The sequence below is a fragment of the Hippocampus bargibanti genome, linkage group LG08, assembly GCF_051943395.1.
Source record: "Hippocampus bargibanti isolate YZ-2025 linkage group LG08, ASM5194339v1, whole genome shotgun sequence".
NCBI classification, from domain to species: domain Eukaryota; kingdom Metazoa; phylum Chordata; class Actinopteri; order Syngnathiformes; family Syngnathidae; genus Hippocampus; species Hippocampus bargibanti.
The window spans coordinates 20,031,360-20,057,710 of NC_142741.1; the positions used below are offsets into that span (position 1 = coordinate 20,031,360).

Sequence of the window (26,351 nt, forward strand, 5' to 3'; positions counted from 1 at the left end):
CGCTTTCGTTGCCGGTACCCACGGCCGCTATTGGGTGCCGGCGCTGGCGTTTCCCGGAGCCTCGTAGGTGCAGGGTGGTGTGCAGCGTCGGGCCTTGGCGCCAAACCGCTGGTGGAAAAAACAGAGGGCTTTCTCGTATCGCTTCCGCGTGACCACTCCGGCTACTGGGGTCGGGTCGATGTTCGCTGCCGCTCCGCCGAGGGGTTCGGCCGTCACGCCTTGCACGGCGAACCTCCGTGTCGCCAGAAGCACCCGGTCCGCTTCTTCAGCCAAACCTCGGTAGTCGCCGGTGGATAGGCACGTCGAGTTGGCTAGCACGGCACGCACAGAGGCCGGTAGCTGGCGAAGGAACACGTGGGGGAACAGGAATCCGCCGTCATCCGAACCTAGTAGCGACAACATTTTGTCCATCAGGTCCACTGCTGTTCCGTCGCCGAGTCCGGGAAGAGAAAGAAGCCTGTCTGCTCTCTCAGAGGCCGATAACGTGAACCGTCGGAGCAGCAGGTGTTTGAGCGCTGCATATTTTTCGCTCGATGGAGGTGCACGCAAGAGAGGCAGCACACGACGAGTCGTCTGTTCGTTGAGAGACGCCACGACCAGATAATATTTCGGCTCATCTGTCGTGACGCCTCGTAGGTGGAAAAGCGCTTCCACATGTTGGAACCACGAAGCCGGGTCGCTATTCCAAAACTCGGGCAGCTTCGCGGCGTAGGCGGCAGCTGCGAGCTGAGGCGCCGGTCGTGGCGGCATGGCCGTGGAAGACATCTCTTCGTCTGCTGCCATGAACATTTCGAACGTCGGGGTCACCAGTGTAGCAGTTGAGGAATGAGAACACACGGTCGATTGGAGTACGTCTTTATTCCAACTGCTAACAAGTAGAAAGAGAGACAAAACGGAAACTGCAGTGCAATATATGTGATATAAACCCGCCCCCTCCCGTACACCTGCTGGGTGAGATGTCTGGTCCTAGTGCCCGCCACAAACCGACGCTTCCGGACAAGTTGTGCCCATAATTTGTAAAATCACTTCAAATGACTTCTACTGAGCATATTTTACAAAAATTCCACCGCATATATTTTATATTTTAAGACTCGCGCTGAATATTCAGGAAGTCTTGTTTTCGAATTGATGTTGATCCCCACGTGATGTCACGTTTGGAACGCCCCTGACCGAGAAAGCGACACAAAAGGCATTTTGGGTACTTTGTTTGGTCTGAAAACTTCGTGTTGATCCATGTTGATGGCGAAATTAGAAGAAAAACACAGAAATAATGTGATGGGTGTGTTGCACCAAGACAACTATTTGATATTTGCTGACACAAATTCCCAGCAGACAAATCAGCCCAATTCCAATGGAGCTTGGACGCTATTTTCTGCATTTTCTGGGACGCTACACATCAGTCCTGATGCCTCAAAATGACCCGGAAGGACTCCTTTAATCGATTGCAAACATTTCTGATTTCCTCTTCAGAACTATTTGAATCAGATTCATAACTGAATGAGTAACAAGAAAGCATCTTCTCTGAATCTGAAGCCATTGTTTTGATTCTCGAGCAAGGCAAGACGTCTTGGCGTGACGTCACGAAGTGGGGGAGCGACTTTCTGAAAATCCCCAATTTGCAGCTCAATTTTTTTGCAGTTTTAGCTAACTTTGTCATTTTTATTGGTGTTTTGCATTTGACTAAAAATATCAGCCTGCGTGTTTTGGGTATTTTAGATGGTATAAAACGTTTTTCTGGTGTCAGTTAGGAAACAAAAAATTTGTGTCGGTTGTCCTCTCAGATTCTAACTTTAATACGAATATGACATAACATAACCCAAGGAAATAAACACTTGGCCGAGCGGCTCCGTTGAAAATCTAATGAAAACGATCATCAGAGAAAATACGAAATGAAACAGCGTTTAAATAAACAAAGTACACCAGTTGATTGTTTTTTAAATTACGTACAGTATATGCATACTCTGACATTGCTCTGACGTCATCACGTTCTCCCGGTTCCAGACGTGATGGCGCTTCCTGAATGGGTTCTCCCGTTCACTGTCATCGCATCTTTCGTCTCGCTATGTTTATTTGTCCGCTTCAGACGTAACGGACTACTTCTCTGGAGGAAAATATTTAGCAAAATAATGGCTCGCACAGAGAAGCCATTATTCAGAATAGCGTAAGTTTGTTCGAATTTCAACAATGTACTGTCGTATTGAGATTGGTGGTTGATTCGCTTTAGCATAGCAGCATCGAGCGTTAGCTCCAATGCCGTATTAGAACATTATACATCTAAGTGTATACAGTACTAATGGAATACTGTATGGGTCGCAATAGCTAGTTAGCAAAGCCACTTTATGTTAATGTTGTTTATTTTAAAGTTATCCTCCTTCATACAGTTTGCTTGTCAGTTCTGTATACACTGTCCATAAAAATAATATTGGGTCATGTCTTATATATATGTGGTATATGTCTTATATACATATTCTCCTTGTTACACGGTTCGATTTGTCCCTGTTTCATTATTAGACTTTTACATCCACCTCTAATACGTTTTTAAAATATGTTTATTATTCTTTTTCTTTATATTAGGTACACACTGTACACCAAGACCAGCCTTGGCTACATGTTTTACAAGCGGCAGATGAAGAAAGCCCGAGAACGTTACCCGACCGGACACTCTACAGTTCTGCCTGTACAATTTAGCGGTATGGCGTGGATGTCTACATGTTTCATTTAGGTTAAATCTATCACGGGCAGCTGGTTTAGGGGTTATTCTGTGGCTCTGGCCTTCCGGCATGAAATGTGGGTGTTATTCCTGTGTTTGTATGGGTTGAAGACTCTAAATAGGTGTCCAGCTGTGTGTGAATGATTTTATGTATTCTCGCCCTAAGTCAGGTGCAATAGGCTTCAGCTCACCCAAATGTGGATATATGTAAAAGGAAATGATTGTTGAGATCTGTCCAATAATACAAATCTTTCACAAGTGTATGTTTTGTCCTTGGCACTCCTATAGGTATGAAAATAATTCCCATCTCTGTGCTGTCAGACAACTACAGTTATATTATAATTGACACCACCTCTGGCGTTGCAGCGGTTGTAGACCCGGCAGACCCTCAAAATGTTCAGGTGACTGGTTCCCAAGTTTTATATGATGTGAACACACTGGTGTTCAAAGAGAAGCATCAGCTCACTTAACATTTCAAATATAATTATTGCCACGTATAATTCCTGGTGCATGGAATTATTATTCAATTTAAAACCAAGTTCAAGTACTGTGTCCCTGACACAGTACTCTTTGTTTTTGAAATAATTGTTGCATATGTGCCGCACAGTTCATGAATTTTTAATATTGGCTATGGCCTTTTTCTCTTGAGTTTGCATCTTCTCTCCATACTTGCACGGTTTAGATATGAGTTATTTGCTTATTTTCACACTTTGAAAAAATTCTAGCATTAATTGAATTAATTAAATATGACCTGTGATTGGATAGCAACCAGTTTTAATGGTTACCAGCATCTCACCCAAGCCTGCTTCATCTTAAGCTCATCTGTGACCTTAACAATGAGCGCTGTTGAAAATGAAATATAACATATTTATATAGATCAATTACCAACTAGTTGTCTAGCCACTGGAGGTTCTTACAGCTTTCTCAAACTTTTAGGCAGTGCTTGAGGAGGAAGGAGCGATGCTGGAAGCCATCCTCTGTACACACAAGCATTGGTGAGTTTTTTTGTTATTTTGAGCATTTTATTCTCTCAACAACAAACAGACAAAAAGTATGCACTACAAAAATTCAAAAGGCACATCAAAATAATTATATCCCCCACAACCAAATGATTATTTCAGACTTGTTTAATATGCATGCCCAGAAGTGTAAACTGTCAGGATTTTTAAGTTTACCACCCTCGGTCAGATTCAAATATATCAAGTTTCACCAAATTGGCTTGTTTTCCGCAGAATCTACTGGATGATTTGAAGGGAATTTTCGCGTTAAGTCACCACATCCAGTTGCCACTGTCTGTGTTATCCGCAGGGATCACAGTGGAGGCAACAAATTGCTGAAAAGGCTTCATAGATCATGTCGCGTTTATGGAAATGCAGCTGATAACATTCCTGGCCTGACACAGTAAGTTCCAGCTTATAGCACACATAAGCAGAGTGCACGCACAGAGACCTCTGTGTCGGCACACACCACATAACAACAGGCTTCACTGTGAGTTATTATGCTCTGATATACTGCACTTGACTGCACGTCATAACTGCGTTTGTTGATAAGGTAGACAATTAATGCCATCTTTTGCCCTGAGTAAATCTCTCATTTTCAGCTTTTCTATCCTCGTGGTATCTGCTTCCCAGTTAATTTGCCAAATAACATTTATTTACGTTCCCTTTTCCAGAGGGCTGAGGAGGATCTAATGTTGTCACTGTTTTTTTGTTTAATGGTGTTTCTGTCTTTTTAGTCCTCTTTCACACAATGACTCAGTGACACTAGGGTGTTTGACATTCAAGGCCCTCTTTACGCCCGGACATACAGTGGGCCACATGATTTACCTGCTGGATGGCCGGTCACTAGGCGCTCCATCAAGTGTTTTCTCTGGTGACCTTGTGTTCCTCTCAGGATGTGGTAAGTACGGTTGATATGATTGATCAAATAATTTTATTGCAAAAAACGTCATAGCAAAATATCTGTCTCACAGCTTTTCAAAAGGCGTTGTTCTATATCAAGGGTCCTCAATACGTCAATCATGATCGACCAGTTGATCTCCAAGGTACTATCGGTAGATCGCATGACAAAGGGATGTGACATTGTTATAAACTGACGCTATACAAATCAAGTTGAGTTGTTTGGAATAAAAACTAGACGTCAGCCTATCAGCCATCCCTTCACTTGATTGATACACCGGACAAACAGTCAGGTGCATGCTCAAACAACGCCCCTGAGTGTTGCAAATTTAACAAGCTAGTCGTTAGTTACATCCTAATTTTTCGCTCGTTTTTTTCCTCTTAATCATGAAATATGGTATAAAAATGGAATCGTACAGAATGAGAGTCTGACTTATTTTTCACGATGACATTTTCAAAGTGTGTTTGTCTCGTCTGCCAGTTATCAGAGTGAACCTGGCCTGGTACAGTAATGGCATTTTTTTACATAATTATGTTGTGTTGTGCAATAAATGCGGTTATACATCAACATGATTTGTATGAATCCTCAATATATTTCTCAATAAATATACAGTCATAGATCGTTTTGACACGGTAAAAAAAAAAAAAAGTAGCTCCTATGCTGAAAATGTGTGAGCACCCCTGTTCTATATAGAAAAGTACACCAGTTACTCATGACTCACGCATCACTCCGTCTAAAAGTAAGATGGCATAATGGCAATGAGCCAGGTGGAAAGAGTGCAAGAAGACAGAAAATGTTCAAAGTTTGGAATCATTTCATTCTTGAAAAAGAACGTATGATGCAATATGTCTACTGCCAACGTACCGCATCAGCAAGTCAAGAATCATCTACACAAGGTATCAGTGAGTTCAGTAAATATCACCGACCACTGCTACTTAAAAGCGATTGTAGACCAACCCCCCCAAAAATGGTCAGGGGATATGAACAATAGGTTCAAATCATATCATGATCGTTAAAAATATATCACTCCCAATCTTCAAGGTTTTCTTGACTGTTTTTTGCAATCAAATTATTTCATTTATCTGAAAACAACCAAATCAATCTGAGAAAAGTGGCAAATATAGGGGACTGCTGACCCTTCAAATATCCCTCTCCTCCCCAATGAGGTCTTCCTCTTTGACACAGCCTACAAGACCGACCCTCTGCAGATCAATGTAATCAAAACAAAAACAAGCAATTCGTGTCAAGTACATTTTTTTTGTTGTTTAAGGGAGGATATTTGAGGGCAGTGCCACAACAATGCTGTCATCGCTTGACACTGTTGGGTCCTTAAATGATGATACGCTTCTTTGGCCTGGTAGGACGCTTGCTGGCACACGCACACGTGCACACACGCACACACACACACACACACACACACGTGTCAATGTCATTTTTGAATGTGCTACGGATGCGCACAAACACAATTTGTTGTCATGGCATAGCTGCAATTATTCCGCAATTAATGTCAGTCAGTTTCAATGTGGAGGTTGCACTTAAGTGTTATTTTGCTGGTAGCTGATGTTGTTTATCTTTGGGCCATGTGAATGTCTGTGTGCTGGGTGACCCTCAGGTCATGAGTATGCCATGGACAATCTGCTGTTCGCTGCTGAGGTGGAGCCACGCAATGCAGCCATGGAAAATAAATATCAGTGGGTGCTGCAGCAGCGAGGCCAGAAGCGGTGCACGGTGAGAATGATACATCGCTGTTCTTGTCTTCCTTTCCTATTGCCAAAATATTTTGTAGATCCCGGAAGGAAGGCCTTCTCACCTACCAGTGTGTCAGAACTGGTTGTTGTCACACATTCTCATTACAAGATACAAATATGCATAGAATGTTCTACACACAGCACCACCTCCAAAATATTTTCCCTCCATTTACCATCATCATTTATACATGTTCTTTTTTTATGATCAATATGAAGGATGACGAGAAATGTAGCCACAAGGGGGCACAAGCCAGTGTCTTATTGTGCCGGTCCCAGGCCCGGATAAATACAGAGGGTTGTGTCAGGAAGGGCATCCGACAAATAAATATGCGAATCAAACCTATGAATCCCATACCGGATTGGTCGAGGCCCGAGTTAACAACGGCCGCCATTGGTACTGTTGATCTTCAGGGTGCCAGTGGAAAATGGACTACTGTTGGTCGAAGAAGGAGAGGAGGGAGGTGTGCCCGGAGGAAAAGAGAGAGATGGAACGCTAAGAGTATAGAACTAAGAGTAGGAACATTGAATGTAGGAACAATGACAGGTAAAGGTAGAGAGCTGGTTGACATGATGCAGAGAAGGAAGGTAGACATACTGTATGTCCAGGAGACCAGGTGGAAAGGGAGCAAGGCTAGAAGCTTAGGGTCAGGGTTTAAGTTGTTCTATCATGGTGAAGACAGAAAGAGAAATGGAGTTGGGGTTATCTTAAAAGAGGCGTTTGTTAGGAATGTCTTAGAAGTAAAAAGAGTATCGGATAGAATGATGAGTCTGAAGCTAGAAATTGAAGGTGTGATGTTCAATGTGAGCTGGCGGAGAATTTTGGTTGGACTTTGATGAAGTCATACAGAACATCCCGAGAAGTGAGAGGGTTGTAATTGGTGGAGACTTCAATGGACATGTTGGCGCAGGAAACAAAGATGATGAGGAGGTGATGGGTAGGTTTGGACTCCAGATGAGGAACGCTGGAGGACAGATGGTGGTTGACTTTGCTAAGAGAATGCAAATGGCTATTGTGAATACTTTCTTTCAGAAGAGACAGGAACATAGGGTGACATATAAGAGTGGAGGCAGAAGTACACAGGGAGACTACATTTTGTGTCAACGGCGCCATCTAAAGGAAATCAGTGACTGCAAAGTAGTGGTTGGTGAGAGTGTAGCCAGACAGCATAGGTTGGTGGTGTGTAGGATGACGCTGACAGTGAGGAAGATGAAGAAACCAAAGGCTGAAGTGAGGACAAAACGGTGGAAGTTGAAAAAGGAAGAGTGTTGCATGACATTTAGATAGGAGGTAAGAGAAGCACTGGGTGGGCAAGAGGTCCTTCCAGATGACTGGCAAACTACAGCGAACATAATCTGAGACACGGGTCGGAAAGTACTTGGTGTGGAAGAAAGGTAGATAAGGAGACTTGGTGGTGGAATGGGGAGGTGCAGGAGTGTATACAGAGAAAGAGGTTAGCAAAGAAAAAGTGGGACACTGAGAGGACGGACGAGAGTAGACAGCAATACAAGGAGATGCAGCGCACGGTTAGAGTAAAGGTGGCAAAGGCCAAACAAGAGGCCTATGATGACTTTTATGCTTGGTTGGACAGCAAGGGAAGTGAGGCTGATCTTTACAGGCCGGCGAGACAGAGAGACAAAGATGGTAAGGACCTGCAGCAGGTTCGGGTGATTAAGGATAGAGATGGCAATGTATTAACAGGTGCCAGTAGTGTGATGGCAAGATGGAAAGAGTACTTTGAAGAATTGATGAATGAGGAAAATGAGAAGGAACAAAGAGTAGAAGACGTGACTGTTGTGGACCAAGACGTAGCAAGCATTAGCAAGGATGAAGTGAGGAGGGCGCTGAAGAGGATGAAGGGGGGGAAAGCACTCGGGCCTGATGATTTACCAATCGAGGTATGGAAGTGTCTTGGAGAGGTGGCGGTGGTGTTCCTGACTGGGTTATTCAACAAGATCTTAGATGGTGAACAGATGCCTGAAGAATGGAGACGAAGTGTACTCGTGCCCATTTTAAGAACAAAGGAGATGTGCAGAGTTGTACTAATTACAGAGGAATAAAGTTGATGAGCCATACAATGAAACTCTGGGAAAGAGTAGTTGAAGCTAGACTAAGAGCAGAAGTGAACATTTGTGAGCAGCAGTATGGCTTCATGCCAAAAAAAGAGTACGACAGATGCAGTGTTTGCTTTAAGAATGCTGATAGAGAAGTACAGAGAAGGTCAGAAGAAATTGCATTGTGTCTTTCTAGATCTGGAGAAAGCGTATGACAGGGTGCCCAGAGAAGAGCTGTGGCATTGCATGAGGAAGTCTGGAGTGACGGAAAAGTATGTTAGAGCGGTACAAGACATGTATCATGACTGTAAGACAGTTGTGAGGTGTGCTGTCGGTATGACTGAGGAATTCAAGGTGGAGGTGGGACTCCACCAGGGGTCAGCTCTGAGCCCCTTCTTGTTTGCTATGGTGATGGACAGGAGAATCTCCATGGACCATGATGTTTGCAGATGACATTGTGATCTGTAGTGAGAACGGGGAACAGGTGGCGGAGAGACTAGAGCTGTGGAGATATGCCCTGGAAAGGAGAGGAATGAAGATCAGTCGCAGCAAGACGGAATATATGTGTGTGAATGAGAGGGATCCAAGTGCAAGAGTGATGCTACAGGGAGAAGAGATAAAGAAGGTGGAGGATTTTAAGTACTTGGGGTCAACTGTCCAGAGCAATGGGGATTGTGGAAAAGAGGTGAAGAAGCGTGTCCAGGCAGGCTGGAGCGGCTGGAGAAAAATGTCAGGTGTGATGTGTGATAGAAGGGTTTCAGCTAGGATGAAAAGGAAAGTGTATAAAACCGTGGTCAGACCAGCCATGATGTTTGGATTTGAGACAGTGCCACTGAAGAAAAGACAGGAAGCAGAGCTGAAGATGTTGAGGCTTTCTTTGGGAGTGACCAGGTTGGATAGGATCAGGAATGAGTACATTAGAGGGACAACTCATATTAGAGGCTTTGGAGAGAAAGTCAGAGAGGCCAGACTGAGATGGTTTGGACATGTCCAAAGGAGAGTGAGTGACTATATCGGGAGAAGGATGCTGAGTCTTGAACTGCCAGGCAGAAGACCGTGAGGAAGACCGAAGAGGAGGTTTATAGATGTGGTCAAAGAGGACATGAAGGTAGCTGGTGTGAGAGAAGAGGATGCACAAAACCGGGATAGATGGAGGACATTGATTCGCTGTGGCGACCTCTGAGGGGGAAAGCCGGAAGGAAAAGAAGAAGATGAAGGATGACGAGACATAAAACAAGACAACGTCTAAAAAACATCGGTGCACCAAGTATCTTAAGGCACATCGAACATTAAGGGATCACCTGAATATGAGCCGTGCCAAAATGATAACATTGTTAAGAAAGAGTTGACATTTTAAACAACACTGATGCACTTAAAGCAGGGCTCATTTTTAAATTCCATCAATTGAAATGCTCAATGATCAAATCACACATTTCTGTATCACTTTTAATGTAGCATAAAAATCAACACAACGTTATTTGCAGAGATTAAAAAACTAATGATGATAAAAACAAATGTACAAAAACACACTCCTTCCACCCACACATTTAAACAGCCACACACACAGCAAGTATTAAGTGATAGTGTAGAGACATGGCAAGGCACTGATGAGCCACCTCAGAGAAAAAAAAAGCAACCCTGAAATCCTCTCCTTGCTTTTCAGTGTCCCTCCACTATCGGCGATGAGAAGGCGTACAATCCTTTCCTACGCAGCCACTGTACAGAGCTTCATCTGGCGCTGGGACTCCAGCAGCTGGATGACGAGGACTGGACTCAGTTTCGGGCTCGCGTGCTGGAGGAGCTGCGCAAACGCAAAGACCAGTTCAGCCGAAGATGATAAATAAGAGCTGATGACAGTGGAGCCATGGATAAAAGCCATGCTATCGTTCTCTCAGCTTTGCGTTAAAACGCAGTCAAGCTGAACATTACATGTATTATCCCATCAACTTGCATCAATTCATCCCATCTCGTCACAATGTCATTATTTAATATCAATAGGAATTGTCACATTCCCATTGGAATATTGTGATCATCTTGCACACATAGTGTATGTACATACATTGTAGGTACAACCAGATAATGAAAAACCCTCTGAAAAAGTGTTGACATGGAAACATTCAATTGTACTCTAATTTTTCCTGCACAACCTCTGTTAGTTTTACAATAACTAAAAAAATATATTTGTACGATCCCCATTTTTTGTTAGACCGTCTTCGGTACATTTCAATTGTGTGTGGTTTTAGAATTAGTGACATTTGGTTTTCACAGGAATGTTCAAATTCAAAAGCGACTGTGTTTTCCCCCTTTTTTAATGGGGGCATTTTATCTGTTAACTGAGGTTGTTTTCAACATTAATTTAATGAGAAAATGCTAAAAAGCATCCTTTTATTGCCAACATTTGTTTCTTGAAGCAAAACAAAAAAAGGAGAAAGGATCTGTTTCAGCACTTCACAGTCATTGTGCATAGTGAGATAGACCTGTAATTGAGTTTATGTGGTTCACTTTGGTAGAGCTTCTTGAATTAGAGCTCTTATATACAGGTGGTACATCTTGTTTTCAAATGGGATTGGACTAATTTTGCACTGTGGGAGGCCACTGAGATACCACTTTAAATGTGATACTATGTGACTGACGTTTGCATTCGACTGCGGTGTCAAAGAGTGCTTTCATAAAACGGCATCATGCTATTTTTGGAAGAACCGTTCGACATATTGAGACACTATATTTGTTGGTTCATTCAACTATGGCATAAATGAATCTGTAATTGTCTTGCACATTAAACATTTCAGATGACTTTTTGATAATGTCATGCAGCCTGTATCTGTGGGGATGTGAAAGAACAAACCTGGAAGATCTGAAAGATTCGAGTTTCTGCCATAGAAGTTAAAAACCAAAGCAGAATGTCCCCTGGTGACTGTTGACTAAAATGTTATTCTGGTTGTTTGATGCTGTTCCATATCTGATTTGCATATGTTGGAGTTCAGAACACAACCGCACGGGAAACGGTTTGACTTTAGGTTATGTTTTAATGAGGAAATATTCAAGTAAACTTTTCCACTGGAACTGTGTCAAAGGCAAGCTTTTTGTGAGCTTTTGAGCCTGACAGTTGATGTATTTTTTCAATTCTTCTGCACCATGCATCACAAATAACAAATCTGAGATATTTTGCAAATATCATACATCACAGCACCATACTGTGTAATGGCAATGGTACATAAATAACTACTATTGGGAATCGATGAGAAGGTTTCTTCAGCCGTCATCTGTACAAAAGTGAAGGTTTCGGACGTTTCGCCTCCTATCCAAGAGGCTTCGTCAGCGAACTGTAGTTCGCTGACGAAGCCTCTTGGATAGGAGGCGAAACGTCCGAAACCTTCACTTTTGTACAGATGACGGCTGAAGAAACCTTCTCATCGATGGACCACTCCTGTACGACTGAGAGCTTACACAGACGTACTATTGGGAATCCCAATTGTAGTACCACATCCCAATTTGGGATGTGGTACTCAGAATCAGAAAGCCTTTAATAGTCCCACGATGGGGAAATTTGCTATCTATAGCAGCAAAATTGAAAAAGGGGGGAGGATGAAAAGATAAAAAAAGTATTCTCTGCATAAAAGAAATGTCAGAAGACTGAAATGTATAATGTATTGTTGTTCAACCTCACTTAAACGAGCACGATGGCAATTCAGTATATTCCACCTATCCATTTCAAGTTTAAATTTTTAATGGAAGCAAATACAGTACATACATGATATAATTAATTTATGGTCGTGTAGGAGTTATTCTCTTCGTGCTTGGAACCATGTTGAAAATAAGTGTCCTCTTAATCGTATAAACTGCAAATGAGGAGAATGGGACCGAGTAACATTTTTAAAATTACAATTTTGGCCTCTGGTATTAAAACTCATAAAGCATTTTGATACCCAGGTAATTATAATTTCAGATTCCACTGCGAGACTAATCAAGGTAGAGTAAATGCAATCCAATCCAAATGCACTCCAATATACTCCTTTTCTGGTTTTGGCATAGTTTTTACGTCACATTTATATGCGGAAGTCAACCATCGGAGTTTCTGCAGTGTGTATATTCGACATTTCTCGAGTGCAGAATCGAATCGAATTTTGTTCAAAATGCTGAAGGCTGTCATTCTAATAGGAGGGCCTCAGAAAGGTGAGAATAACATCCTGTCTTGTTTCTAGAGTCTGTCAGTGGTTTGTAATTTAAGGGCTATTAGGATGCTAATGCTAAAACTCAATATTGCCTCTATCAGGTTAGATTTAGCTGACGTGGCGGAACACGAGCAACTATAACATTTAAAATGTGACGAAATAATAATAATCTGAAGACTAGCCGCCTAGGGGAATATAACACCGCCGGTTTTAGTTTGTTAATACGTGTGTGTGTAAACAATACCTTACTTGCTATCAGAAATACAAGACGCCTGTTAGTTTGTTTACTTTTCTATCGTTTAAAGCGATATTACGCTACATTAAAATGATCAGAATGCAATGGAGTCCGCAAAATATACGGGTTATTACCATGTTCAACCGCATGATAATATAAAAAGAGACACTCCAGAGATCCAACTTCTTCTTTTCCTTTCGGATTTTCCCCTCAGGGGTCGCCACAGCGAATCAATGTCCTCCATCTATCCCGGTTTTGTGCATCCTCTTCTCGCACACCAGCTACCTTCATGTCCTATTTGACCACATCCATAAACCTCCTCTTCGGTCTTCCTCTCGGTCTCCTGCCTGGCAGTTCAAGGCTCAGCATCCTTCTCCCGATATAGTCACTCGCTCTCCTCTGGACATGTCCAAACCATCTCAGTCTGGCCTCTCTGACTTTCTCTCCAAAGCCTCTAATATGAGTTGTCCCTCTAATGTACTCATTCCTGATCCTATCCAACCTGGTCACTCCCAAAGAAAGCCTCAACATCTTCAGCTCTGCTACCTCCAGCTCTGCTTCCTGTCTTTTCTTAGTGGCACTGTCTCCAGTCCAAACATCATGGCTGGTCTGACCACGGTTTGAAACCCTTCTATCACACATCACACCTGACATTTTGCTCGAGGCTGCCTGGACACGCTTCTTCACCTCTTTTTCACACTCTCCATTGCTCTGGACAGTTGACCCCAAGTACTTAAAATCCTCCACCTTCTTTATCTCTTCCCCCTGTAGCATCACTCTTGCACTTGGATCCCTCTCATTCACACACATGAGAGGGATCCAAGTGCAAGAGATCCAGAGATCCAACTGCCGTATTCAAATAGAAGCTACTACGAGACATACGTTTCTTACTGTGTTTAATTCAGTGTGATATGTTATTTTGCAGGCACGAGGTTTAGGCCACTGTCATTTGAAGTTCCCAAACCATTGTTTCCAATAGCTGGTGTACCCATGCTGCAGCATCACATCGAAGCATGTGCCAAGGTGAATCCATTGCCAAGTTTATGGCAGCATTCCGAGTGGTGGAAGTCTTCTGCTTGTCAACGTGTTTTTGTGTTTTTTCACAAAAGCTGCCAAATATGAAGGAGATCCTGCTTATTGGATTTTACCAGCCAAATGAAGAGCTCACAAGATTTCTTTCAAATGCTCAACAGGAATTTAAAATTTCCATAAGGTAAACAGAATTTTAAACCACGACACAAGTTGAACCCTTGTTAAATTTGTTTCATAACTCAAAATACAACCTATAATAATGAACAATTTGTGGCACGGTTTGGCGATGACACACACTAAAACATTACTTCATGAACAGAAAACATGCAGTACAGTACTAACATGAAGGTGGCACGTAAACTGTAAACCACAAAGGTCCATTGTGTTCCAAACGACTTGGCTAAACATGACTGCACTGTGCAATTGCCAAAATATATTGACGCGGTGACTCTCAAATGCATACCAGGCGATGGTCCCTTGCACGCAAAACTAATCAATAGCTGCACTGGTGTAGTTCGGAGACTTTCCACATTTGAAGTGCGTATGAAATAATATCACATATTATTGTACAACACTATATACTGTACATTATACAATTAATATATTCAATTGGGTTGGCTCGGTGTCTTGCTTAATCCAGATACATACCTGGAAATATGTTTTTGTTGTGAAAGTCAATTTGATAAAGCATGGCATTTTTGATTCACTACTACATGTGCGACACTGCATTGCCGTTCACCAGCGATTCAAATGGTAAATAACAGTAAACTAATCAGCAGAACCCACTAGGCTTTCCGTTAATTCAATAGAATTTGGCCGTGAAATATATCAATTGATAAAACAAAACAAAAAAAATTGAAATGTTCAGGTTACCAGCATGCATTTACATTAAGGGCTGGTCAAGAGCACCTTGTTTGTGTTTCGATTCTCATATCTTCAGGTCTTCAAGCCAAAAGAAAGATCTTGCGAAGAGCATGTATCTGTTACGGTACTAATGCTACCTTATTACACTGTTTGGGATGTGTTCTGAAGAACTGTGACTTGGAAAAAGGCAGACCAGCAAATTACAGTCTATCTGCAAATTAAACATCAAACAAGGAACTTTGACAAGGATGGGATTCAAACGCATGCATGCACAGCACAACGGATTAGCCATTCATCGCCTGAAGCACTTGGCCAGTTCACCTCCTCCTTCAGCCTTTCAGCCTGGCATACTAACCACAGCACAGCTTTTCTTGTGCACTGCAGGTATTTGCAAGAATATGCAGCCCTGGGTACTGGTGGCGGCATCTATCACTTCAGAGATCAAATCATCGCTGGTGGCCCCCAGGCTTTCTTTGTTCTTAATGCTGATGTGTGCACCGCCTTTCCACTGACAGAGATGCTAAGCTTCCAGAAAGAACACGGAGAACCAAGCAGTTTTGTTCTGCTTGGAACAACAGTGAGTTTTGTCACCAAACTTTTTTTTGTCACCACTTTTATATAATGTTGTGGAGTTGCAGACCATGTGTTATTATTTGGATATTCAGATTTCAAATGTGCAATTTCCTTCTCCAGGCGAACAGGAAACAATCCCTGAATTACGGCTGTATAGTTGAAAATGAGGAAACAAATGAGGTACATGACCTCCATGATTTATTTTCCATACATACTCATCCACCCATCACTCTTTGCGCTCCCAAGCTGAACAGGTTTGTTTACTCATTAGGTGTTGCATTATGTGGAAAAACCAAGCACATTTGTGAGTGACATCATCAACTGTGGCATCTACCTCTTTAATCCTGAGATATTCCAACATATTGGAGCAGTCTTCCAGAAAAATCAACAAGACATGTTGCTGTGAGTTGCGGAACCGCCTGGCTGGGATCCGTGGGCTTTGTGTGTCTACATGTGTGTCTGTATGTGTGTGCCATTATTTGTTTGCGTTATGATTTTGGTTGTCTTAATTTGTCTCTTTGCATTTCCTTCCCTGCTATGATTTTGTGTTTTCCCACACAATCATCAGTTTTCCATACGATGGGTAAGTGGGTTTCCTGCATTGTGTGGTTGTAGAATACTAATAGGTTGGCGTGAATTACCTGGCAAAAGTGTCTTGAGTTCGCATAGGATGCTTTGTGATGGCTGTTCCTGCTCTTCTTTTGCTGTCCCATGTTTTTATTTTATTTTTGTGAATCAATGTTTCAGTGAAACATTATAGTGCAGTCCTCATGAAAACAGGCATCAGTAATTTTTTTGTTTTTGGTGTTCCACTAACCGTTTTAAGCCTCTCAAAACTTTTCCTCTTGGCTTAGTCTGACCGCCACCAGATCCTCAAAACAAATGCAGGACAATTGCTCAGGATCATGCTTCAGCGAAAAAAAAAAGAATCATGCTCGCTTTGCTTAGAAGGGGCAAATTCTCTAATTTGATCCCATGACAAAATGTATGCACCCATCTTATAACTGGAAACAAGTCTTAAAGATGGCAAACCTATGATACTTGTGTTACTTATCCATGATACATTTTATTAGGCTAAATTGTCCTGTGGATGTGAGCCATGGAAAAATTAAGTAGTTCAGATTTAAGCATGATTGTCATTATGTATTTATTTTTTGTCCTTTCCGCACATAGTACCGCTGCATTGGGAACATTCTGCGCATGGTCAAACAATTACTTACCCTTGAACTTTGTAGAGTAAATATTAGTTTTGAATGTAGTGTAGAGAAAAAAAAACCTTGTACTGTACTCCGTTCACTCATAGATGGGGGCAAAAAATACACTGGATATGTTTTTGTTGAATTTAGAAGTTCTAATTTTTACTTTATTTGTATTTTGTGCACTCGATGTTGTGGCCCAAAGTCCTGAGGCTTTGCACGCCGTACTGCATACTTAACCAGGCTACAATCCACCTACTTAAAAATTTGCTCTGAATCAGCACAATTTCTGATCGTGAACTTCTAAGTAATGAAAGTGGATGCAAGGCAACATCTCATAGGGATGACTTTGCCTCCAACTATACCTCCTCCTTTGGTAAATCTCCCATTATGGGTGGAATCCTTAAACATGTTCGTTTCATCAATATTCAACACTCTGTTTCATCTCTCGGCTCTCACAATACACTTTGAGAGAGATACTGATTAGTATGGATAGCCATTCACTTAAGGTTTTGATCAATTGTAGGATCGGCTTAGGTATGAACCCAGAGCTGACAAGTGATGCGTTTTAACTCTGATCAGGCTTGCATTCAAGAGTGAGTGCTGGTTTAGAGAGTGTTTGATGAATTTTTGGGAGGGTTCAGGTGATAATTCCAAGGGATTGCATAGATAAAATATTAAATTTAGACGGAACTCTTGACAAATATTCTGTCATTCAAAATATTTTAGGATTTTCATTGTACCCTCAACAAAGTGATACTGTCTTGTATATGTAGTGGGTAGCACACATAATGATGCGGTGAAAGGCTGCAGCCCTCTCAAAATGAGGACAATCACCACAGAAAAGCAGATGATTAGCTGTTATGTGCGTTTGTCACCAAAGTGCATTGGCTTTTCAAACAACTGTTTTTTTTTTTTGCTAACCCAAAAAGTAAATCCTAATTTGATTGAAAAAAAAAACCAGACCGTTTTAGAGTTTAGTTGAGTTGGCTGAAAAACGCTCTGCATTAACTCATCAGAATCAATTTTTACTGAGTGTGTGGATATTGTTTCATCCTGGAGACTCATTCATTGCGTTACAAGTGTATGAGAAATTCCATCCTGTAATCAAAGGACTACAGTCAAGTTTTTGTCCCTGGCAGAGAGGAAACAAACAACGGCTGGCACAGAGCAGAAGCCATCAGGTTGGAGCAAGACATTTTCACCGCCCTGGCTGGACTAGGAAAACTCTACGTTTATAAAACACTCCGATTCTGGAGCCAGATAAAGTCGGCTGGGTGAGTGAAGTATGAACCAAATCTTCGTCTACACCATGCTTGTCAGTTTGTTTGTTTTTTGATCATCAGAGTCCAACTGGGAAAACGTGTCTAATATGATTGTGATTTTTGTTTTCTTCCAAAGGTCTGCAATTTATGCAAGTCGATTATACCTCAATCAGTATAATAAATCCCATCCGGAAAGACTGACCTCAAATAAAGAAGGGGGTCCCAAAATAAGCGGTACAGCTCATTGCCATGTTGCATCATTGGTTTCAAACTTAGCACTGATCCAAAGTCTTCTTGTTGTCTAGGTAATGTTTATATCCACCCTACTGCCAACATTGATCCCACAGCTGTGGTGAGCGTCAGTCAACATTATTATTTCATGAATACACAAGCACCTGATGTTGAGATCGGATGAAACGAAAGTGATAATTGCAATGTTATCTATTGTCGCCATGCAGTTGGGTCCTAATGTCACCATTGGTACTGGTGTTACTATTGGTGCTGGGGTTAGAGTTCGGGAATCCATTATCCTCCATGGTGCAACTCTACAGGTGAGCTCTTCCAAGTCAGTTTGAGGTTGATAAAGAGTGGCTTCTCTATTGCAGGTTTTAGAGAAAGTGCTTCATGTTATCACCTTCCAGTTGAGTTATACTGACCAGAGACTATTTTTGGATGTACAGTGGAACCTCGGTTTTCGAACGACTCACAGTTCGAACAAATCGGAGTCTGAACAAAATATTTGAGAAATTCTTGCTTCGTAGTTCGAACAACAATCGGATTTCGAACGCCGGTACGACACGTGAGTGCGTACGCAACGGTGGGATGCTGAGCGGCGTATGGGTGTATCGCTCTCTTCGTGACCAACTGTTGTCGCTTGCGGACGTGCTGCGTTTTGCTCTCGCGTTTAATATAGGTGTACGAAGAGTTTTAGCCCCTAATCATACCTCCAAAGAGAGTAAGTGCTGCTACAAGTGAAAAAAGAAAAGTAGTGCGTACAACTATTGCATTTAAGAAAGAAATAATAGCAAAATATGAAGCAGGTGTGCGAGTGTCTGATCTGGCTAGGGCAAGGGTGCTCACACTTTTTTCAGCAAGGGAGCTACTTTCAAAATGACCAAGTAAAATGATCAACTCATTATATTTATTGAGAAATATAGTGATGATTATTGCAATTTATGTTGATGTATATCCGCATATGTTGCACAACACAACATAATTACGTATGTCAATTGTTTGCCATTACCTGAGTTCACTCTGATAACTGGCAGGCGAGACAACCGCACTTGAAAATGTCATCGTGAAAAAAAGGCATCCTCTCATTCCGTATGAAAGTGATACGTTTTTTGTTCTTACTTGTTCCAGCTCTTCCACTTTTTTTATACTCTATCTTACGTTTAAGGGGAAAACCGAGCGAAAAATTAGGATGTAACTAACGACATCCTTGTTCACTTTGCAACGAAGGGCCATTGTTTGAGCTCGCAGTGAGTCTCTCAATGAGATGTCATTTGATTGGTTGTCCGGTGTATCAATCAAATAAAGGGATGGCTGATTGGCTGACGTCGAGTTTTTTTCAAAAGAACTCCACTTGATTTGTTAAGTGTCAGTTCCTGACAATGTCACATTACCTTGTCTTGCGATCTACCAATAGTACCATGGAGATCGATTGGTCGATCGACGTATTGATCACCCCTGGTAGGGAATACAGCATGGTGAAATCTACGATCAGTACGATATTAAAGAATAAGGAGGCTGTGCAATCTAGTGATGTGGCTCTGGGAGTGAGCGCAAGTGTCATTGGATAGATATTTTAAGAGAAAAGAACATCCTGTAGCCGAGTCATCCGTAGCAAAGAGATTTGAACGTGTGAGCACCCCTCAGACAGAAGAGCTCCCGAGGTTTTTATGGAAGGGGACTCTGCTGCCAAACAATAAATTGACTTCCTCCGTCCACCTGCGGATGAACAAATCGCTTTTCGAACAGGGTTCTGGAACGGATTATGGTCGAGAACCGAGGTCTCACTGTATTACTAACCTTACTAACCTGATGCAAATAACAAATATCTTTTGCTGTTTTTTGTAGCTCTGTGTATCTTGCGATTTAGTTATAAAATATCGACTGCACCTGAAACCTTTCAAAACAGCAAAGCTCCTCGAGGATTTACGCAGTCCCTTATTTGCAAATGTGACTTTGACAAACACACACACGCACACGCACGCACACGCACACACACGCACACACACACACACACACACACACACACACACACACACACACACACACACACACACACACTCTCTCTCTCTCCCCAAAGCTCTTATATCTCAACCCCACTTTAAACTGTTGTGATTTCACGACCAGTTTGAACAACTTTTGTAGTGTTTTGTCATCGTTATGCAACTGACTTGACAGGCAAAGCAAAAACATCGCTCATAAGTGTGGAGAACACAAACACAAGCAAGAAGCTCACGGCAGGCCAGCCACGCTGTCCTTTTTGCCCAATAACAAAATTGCTGAATGGCCTGAGAGCAAAGACAAAAACATCATGTCCAAATGAACAAGTACAGTCGAGCACGAGACTATCGTAAATGAAGACGCAAGGAAAACAATGGTGCTATTTAGACTAATGACAAAGATGAGACACTGTTAGCATAATACCTTTTTTTCTTTCTCTCCAATATATATACTGTCGAACAATAATTGTGATGTAATATAGGGAAAGAGATAATAATTTAGAGTTGCTTCTTCTGTAGCCACAAAGGGACATAAGTCTTCTTGTGCCAGTCCCAAGCCTGTATAAATACAGAGGGTTGTGTCAGGAAGGGCATCCGACGTAAAAGCTTGGCCAAAACAAACATGCAGATCAAGCCTCTGAAGATGGAGGACACTTATTCGCTGTGGTGACCCCTTCAAGGGAAAAGCCGAAAGGAAAAGAAGAAGAAGAACAATCACGGGCAGCACATCTTCCCAATAGTTCTGATTTAAAAAAAAAAAATGATTAAATGTTGTTCATCCAATTATTATGTCACTTCCCATTTTCATGCAGCTGAAATGTCCTCCAGTTATAATGAATGCATTCTATTTGTTTTTCCATTCAAAATGGCTTGCCGTTTAATTATTGACGTTTAAATCTCTATTTTCCCTCCAGGACCACTGCTGCGTCCTCCACAGCATTGTAGGATGGGATAGCACAATCGGCAAATGGGCGCGAGTCGAAGGAACTCCCAGCGACCCAAACCCCAATGACCCGTACTCAAAGATCGACAGTGAGACCCTCTTCAGAGAAGGGAAACTCACACCGTCCATCACTATTCTTGGTGAAATTCCTCAATGTTTGGGTTGTTCATTTGTTGTTTTCGTTTCACTCTCCCCCTACCCCTTTGATCTTGTCGTTTTCATATCTTTCTTAGCTTGTCCTTTTCATATTCACCCACAGGTTGTAATGTGTCAATTCCCAGAGAGGTGATCATCCTCAACTCTATTGTCCTGCCACACAAAGACCTCAACCGCAGCTTCAAGAACCAAATTATTCTCTAGCTAATCTCCCTCGAGCTGTATTTCCTCTCTGTGTCAGTGGTGAAGGACACACACTACACGCACCTCTGGGTAACTGTATATAACATGTCAGGAATGAAGATATGGGACATTTATTAAGCTGTTTTGAAAGATAGATTTTTATGTGTTTGTCCTCAAAGCTTTATGCATCACTGAGTGACAGAGGTATTAAAGAAAGAGCAATCACACATGTTGATTCACCTTGAAAAGTGCTGTCAGAGGCCAAAGTTATTAACTTTAGCCAACTCTTAAATTACTGTCAGTGCAAGAGTTATGTATTAGGTGGATGTTAATATGATGTAAAAAACGTTTTATAGATGAGCACTTTGTGTTTTGCCAAGGACAGAATACACAGTCCACTGCAAGTAATTGTAAGTATATAACAAATACTGACGAGTGACTGGGAAAAATCTGAGGTGATTATTTTGGCCATGCTATGATTAAAAGATTTCAGCACATTAAGTGTTCGTGAAAACTGACTAGCAGCAAAATAAATCAGACCTGATATTGAAATTGCAATCGAGTAGCAATGTATTTTTTCTGTGTGTGCATTGCAGAAGGCAAAGACTGTCAAAAACCAAGAGCACTTGGTTAAATTGAGCATATGCAGTCACCGGAGAAAGTGTACCCATCGACGCATACACCATAATAGCTTCTACCGTTCTTTAATAAGCTCTTCAGCCACCATTATTACTTCTGCACTTTCGTTTCAATACTTACGAGATGATTGAAAAATGGAAATCAAGATGTTGGAGCTGTCGTCAGTTTTACTTGCCAATTCATTTGCCTTAGTCCATCCTAGAGGATTGTGTCAAAACGACAGCACATTAAAGTGATTCAGGTTTTCCAACAGAGAGTTGTGGGACTTGCGGAGACGTTAATAGTAACATCGTCATCATCCTACTTTGGATGGCCAAGGTTTAAAAACAAATGAGTGCACAAGGTGACTGCAGTTTCATTTGTTTTTCACTTGGCCCGAATGAGGTTGACAGACTTTTTATGACAGACTCTTTTCGTTCTGAATGTCATTGAACACTAAATTTGTTTTTCTTCTTGAAAACGGAAACAGTCACAGTAATTTCAAGGAAAGACAATTCATTGTGGTTCCTTTTGATGTTTTTCCCTTTTACTAAAGGGGAAAAAACGAGACTGGTTTGATGTATATTGTGCCCATATTTTTTTCTGACAGACATTAATGTTGTTTTCCATCTTGACAATGGAAGTGCTCACATTAATATCAGGAAAGGACAACCTGTCAAACACAATAATGTCAGTAAAATAGTTCAGACGCACTGCACTTTAGAACCTTGGAGGTAAAAGTGTCTCAAAGGGGAGTCATTGAGGGTTCAGCTTCCTTTTGTGCAACTGTTGCATTCATCCATTTTTGTGTCACGCTTGTCTTCATTAGGGTTGCGGGTGAGCTTGAGTCAATCGCGGCTGACCTTGGGGAAAGAGGCGAGGCGCACCATGTATTTGTGTGTAGGGAATTGCATGGCAGCAATTGCAGCATGCAAACCAAGACTTGGCATTATAATAACAAGAAGGAAATTAGTTTGTAGTATTAGTTCTCACCCATAAATACTCCTCGGACATAAATTGTATCCATTATTATGATTGAGTTGCTTAATGCTATTACCTAACATTAAACAATCATTTATGAGTATCTACTTGTTCAATACTACTTAACGTACCCCAGCACATATATTCATATACAGAAAACTATTAGGGTTCAATTAATAATGGATCTGCCCATCCCCACTAAAAATCATGTCAACCCTTTGGAAAAGACCATATTGACTATAAAAAGCAATGTCTGTTAGACTTCAAAATAGTTGGAGAATTTCTCAAATCTGTGGCTTATGAAATCATGTTTGCATATCAAACGCTACACACAGGGCTGATGGGAATAAAATGCATGTACCTGCTGAATTCACTTCAAAAGTCCACTTTGGCAACCCATAAACAATTTCTCTCAGACAAGCACTTCGCCTCAGGCACTCAGGGAAGGAGACGAAAAGTTGTCAAAAAAGATCCACCGGAGGGAGATCTACATGTTTATTTTCGACTGTACTCCCTTCAAATAAGTGGAGAATATACAAAACTGTTTACCAGCGGGAAACATCTAAAAAAGATTAACAAAGGCAGCAAATTAATAGTGGATTAGTAATTATTGTTTTTCTTATCGCCTGTTTATAGCATAATCGCAAATCCACTTTTCAACGAGCACATGTTTTAAGTGATAAGTATAATTGGCTGCAATCCCAGTGGCAAATCATAATGAAAAGAATCAAAAGGGAGAAAAAACAGCTTCAGTCTTAGGAGAAGGTGTTTCTTTGCACGTCTACGTGAGCGTGTGTATGTCTGGCACGGGAGGCCTGTTGGACTATCGGCGACGGTCCAGGGATATTTCCACCTGAGAAGGCAGGTGGAAGGTCTGCATAAGCGTCAAGTGAGAGGAAGATGCCTAACAGAAGCCTAAAGGGCTGACAAATGAGCTGTCAAATAGGAACTGACATCTCCTGCTCACATGGTGAGGAAAAATAGCATTTGGCTGTCAGGCATCGCCAGTGAATGCTAATGTTTTGCTAAACTGCACTGTGAAACATTAAAGAGTGGCAGTTCCCTCACTCCCCTAACAGGTGTGAAGCAGGTGGTTTTGTGGTTCTCAAACATTGCGTTTTTGGCAAATTCAACACGGAAATTTCCCCCAAGTGATGAGCGTGCCAAAGATGAACTGTTAAGTGACTGGTAAATTGCATTACCTTGCCAAACACCGTGGCATGTTATCACAAGTGTGACATTTGCAGGACTCATGCCTGCACTTTTGAATAAGATACACTGTAAAAGCTGAACATTTGTATTTTTTTTTTTTGCTACAAAATCCTTTTTGATTGACTGCACATTTTGTGTTGCGGAAATAAACACGATGCACTAAGTCTTAAAGGACAACCGACGTCACTTTTTTATTTTTTAACTGACATCAGAAAAACTTTTATACCATCTAAAATACCCAAAACACGCGGTATGATATTTTTAGTCAAATGCAAAACACCAATTAAAAATTACTTAAAGCGTCCAAAATCTGCAAAAAATTTAGCTGCGAATTGGGCATTTTCAGAAAGTCCCGCCCACAGTTCGTGACGTCACGTTAATACGTCTTGCATTGCTCGTGAATCAAAACAGTGGCTTCAGATTCGAAGAATATGCTTTCTTGTTACACATCCAGTTAGGAATATGAACCTCCGTTTACACAGGCTGATAAATTCCTTATATGGCGCTGGATGCCCTCTTCTGGCCTTCTGGCGGCTTTTGGGTGCAACACGAGGTCCCCAGACCAAACAAGTACAGCAAAATACATTGACGTGATGGAAGGACTGCTACAATGCGTCTTTTTTACGTTCAGGGGCGGCCCTTTAGTGACGTCACGTACGGACTTGTCACCAACTCAAAAACAAGACTTCCTGAATATTCAGCGCGAGTCTTAAAACGTAAAATATAGCTATATGCGGTGGAATATTTGTAAAATACGCTCAGTAGAAGTCATTTGAAGCCATTTTACAAATTATGGACACAACTTGTCCGGAGATGTCGGTTGTCCTTTAAATGCTAATTCATATGATACAGTGCAGTTTTCCCGTGTAACTTGAAATATGAGTTCATTCTAAAGATTGTTGTAAAAAAAACTTACAAATTAGATTAGAATTAAAAAAAGGGAAAAATAAAGCTGTCATCTCATCAAAGAAATTAATGAAAATATGTCCTGCTATAAAACGAATGCTACTTCCCCTAGCAACTTTCTTGAAACTGCACTGCCTTACACGTTTGAGCTCTAAACACATCAGCCTAAAGCAGGGGCGTCCAAACGTTTTGCAAAGGGGGCCATATTTGGTGTGTTAAAAATGTTGGGGTCCCAACCTTGGCGGAGGTTTTTTCATATAACAGCAATTATTTTAAATACATTTCAGCGAGCCATTCTGGGTTTCACTTGTGCTTTGTTTTAATGTCGTCTATCTTAAGCATGTGTTTTGGTTCATGTATGCCGTAAAATGGAATTGACTTTGAATATAGATATTGAATATTCACTTAACTTCACTTTCGAAAATTGACATTTTAGAGAATTCGGGGGTAATTACTCATACTGTACACTAATTTGCTGTTCCGAATTTATCCTCTAGATGGCAGCACTTAGCTCACGCAGGTAGCAGGACTCCTGCCCAATGTATTAATTCTGCATGCGGGCCAGACATTATTGATTTTATGACGGAGGCTGTGGTCCGGGCTTTTAACACCAGCAAGAACCACTCACTTTCTTGCTTCGGAATTTAAATAATAAAACCGAGCTGTTCTGTGAATTGTGGCATCTGGTGAAAATGCATTTTTAGGTTGCTAGCATAGCTCGCTAGCTAAGTGCACGTTGCCCTGGCAGATGCTTATTTGTATATAGTTGTGAAAGAGCAACGAAAGTTAGACACCCAAATGCTTTGCTCGGAGCTGTTTTATTCACCCTGCAAAATCAGCAAAATACAAAGGAGGAAAAAAATGAAACCCTTAGTGCTATGTCTTTCCAGTTACTTTATATATGGTTCTGTCTTTGCACACATTTTCAGCAATTATCTTGAAATCCGTAGAGCAGGGGTCTCAAACTCAATTTACCCGGGGGCCGCTGGAGGCAGAGTCTGGCTGAGGCTGGGCCGTATTGGTTTTTCCACAAGAAAATCACAGATAAACCATTCCAATGTTCTCAAAATATTTATTTTTAACACACAAAAAAATGAATTAAATGAATACATGGAAAAATGAATAAAACATAAATGAACCAGTAATAAATAAATAAAATAATTTAATGATCATAAGGCAGTTACAGACGACTGAAAAAAAAAACACAGGAAAACTAATTATTTTAATAAAGTTTTAAATGTCTGTATTCACAGTTCTTTAACCTTTAACTTTCTTAACATAAAGAAAATATTGAACATTAACTGTCCTAAACATTGCTTATCTTGCCTACTTGTTAAGCACCACACACAAGTTTCATTCATATCAATCATGCGGG

At 41.3% G+C, this 26,351-nt stretch overlaps 2 protein-coding genes across 3 annotated transcripts; both read left to right on the forward strand.

Annotated features, from left to right (window-relative positions):
- The first annotated feature begins 1,998 nt into the window (after positions 1 to 1,998).
- Positions 1,999 to 11,472, forward strand: pnkd (PNKD metallo-beta-lactamase domain containing). The gene is made up of 9 exons (XM_089003224.1): positions 1,999 to 2,161; positions 2,575 to 2,690; positions 2,999 to 3,111; positions 3,647 to 3,705; positions 4,019 to 4,111; positions 4,446 to 4,609; positions 5,880 to 5,966; positions 6,222 to 6,337; positions 10,073 to 11,472. The coding sequence occupies exons 1-9, from the start codon at positions 2,007 to 2,009 to the stop codon at positions 10,244 to 10,246; spliced, it is 1,077 nt and encodes a 358-aa protein (XP_088859350.1). The 5' UTR covers positions 1,999 to 2,006; the 3' UTR covers positions 10,247 to 11,472.
- Positions 11,473 to 12,467: 995 nt separating this feature from the next.
- Positions 12,468 to 23,031, forward strand: gmppaa (GDP-mannose pyrophosphorylase Aa). 2 transcript variants are annotated; one of them, XM_089003088.1, is made up of 13 exons: positions 12,468 to 12,582; positions 13,742 to 13,839; positions 13,926 to 14,029; positions 15,097 to 15,289; positions 15,406 to 15,465; positions 15,557 to 15,687; positions 15,854 to 15,868; positions 17,624 to 17,758; positions 17,883 to 17,980; positions 18,052 to 18,098; positions 18,205 to 18,297; positions 20,892 to 21,060; positions 21,180 to 23,031. In XM_089003088.1, exons 1-13 carry the CDS (start codon positions 12,543 to 12,545, stop codon positions 21,278 to 21,280), a joined length of 1,284 nt encoding a protein of 427 aa, XP_088859214.1. In that variant the 5' UTR covers positions 12,468 to 12,542; the 3' UTR covers positions 21,281 to 23,031. The 2 variants fall into 2 exon arrangements, with proteins under 2 accessions (XP_088859214.1, XP_088859215.1); XM_089003089.1 differs by lacking the exon at positions 15,854 to 15,868 and having other exon boundaries at positions 21,180 to 23,016.
- The last annotated feature ends 3,320 nt before the right edge of the window (positions 23,032 to 26,351 follow it).

What these genes read in the sequence shown, in the direction of transcription:
- gmppaa (XM_089003088.1), top strand. Translation starts at nt 12,543, where the DNA reads ATGCTGAAGGCTGTCATTCTAATAGGAGGGCCTCAGAAAG. An exon ending in AATAGGAGGGCCTCAGAAAG is followed by an intron (nt 12,583 to 13,741) that starts GTGAGAATAACA and finishes GTTATTTTGCAG; the next exon opens with GCACGAGGTTTAGGCCACTG. An exon ending in AGGGGGTCCCAAAATAAGCG is followed by an intron (nt 17,981 to 18,051) that starts GTACAGCTCATT and finishes CTTGTTGTCTAG; the next exon opens with GTAATGTTTATATCCACCCT.
- pnkd (XM_089003224.1), top strand. Translation starts at nt 2,007, where the DNA reads ATGGCGCTTCCTGAATGGGTTCTCCCGTTCACTGTCATCGCATCTTTC. An exon ending in AAGCCATTATTCAGAATAGC is followed by an intron (nt 2,162 to 2,574) that starts GTAAGTTTGTTC and finishes TCTTTATATTAG; the next exon opens with GTACACACTGTACACCAAGA. An exon ending in TCTGCCTGTACAATTTAGCG is followed by an intron (nt 2,691 to 2,998) that starts GTATGGCGTGGA and finishes GCACTCCTATAG; the next exon opens with GTATGAAAATAATTCCCATC.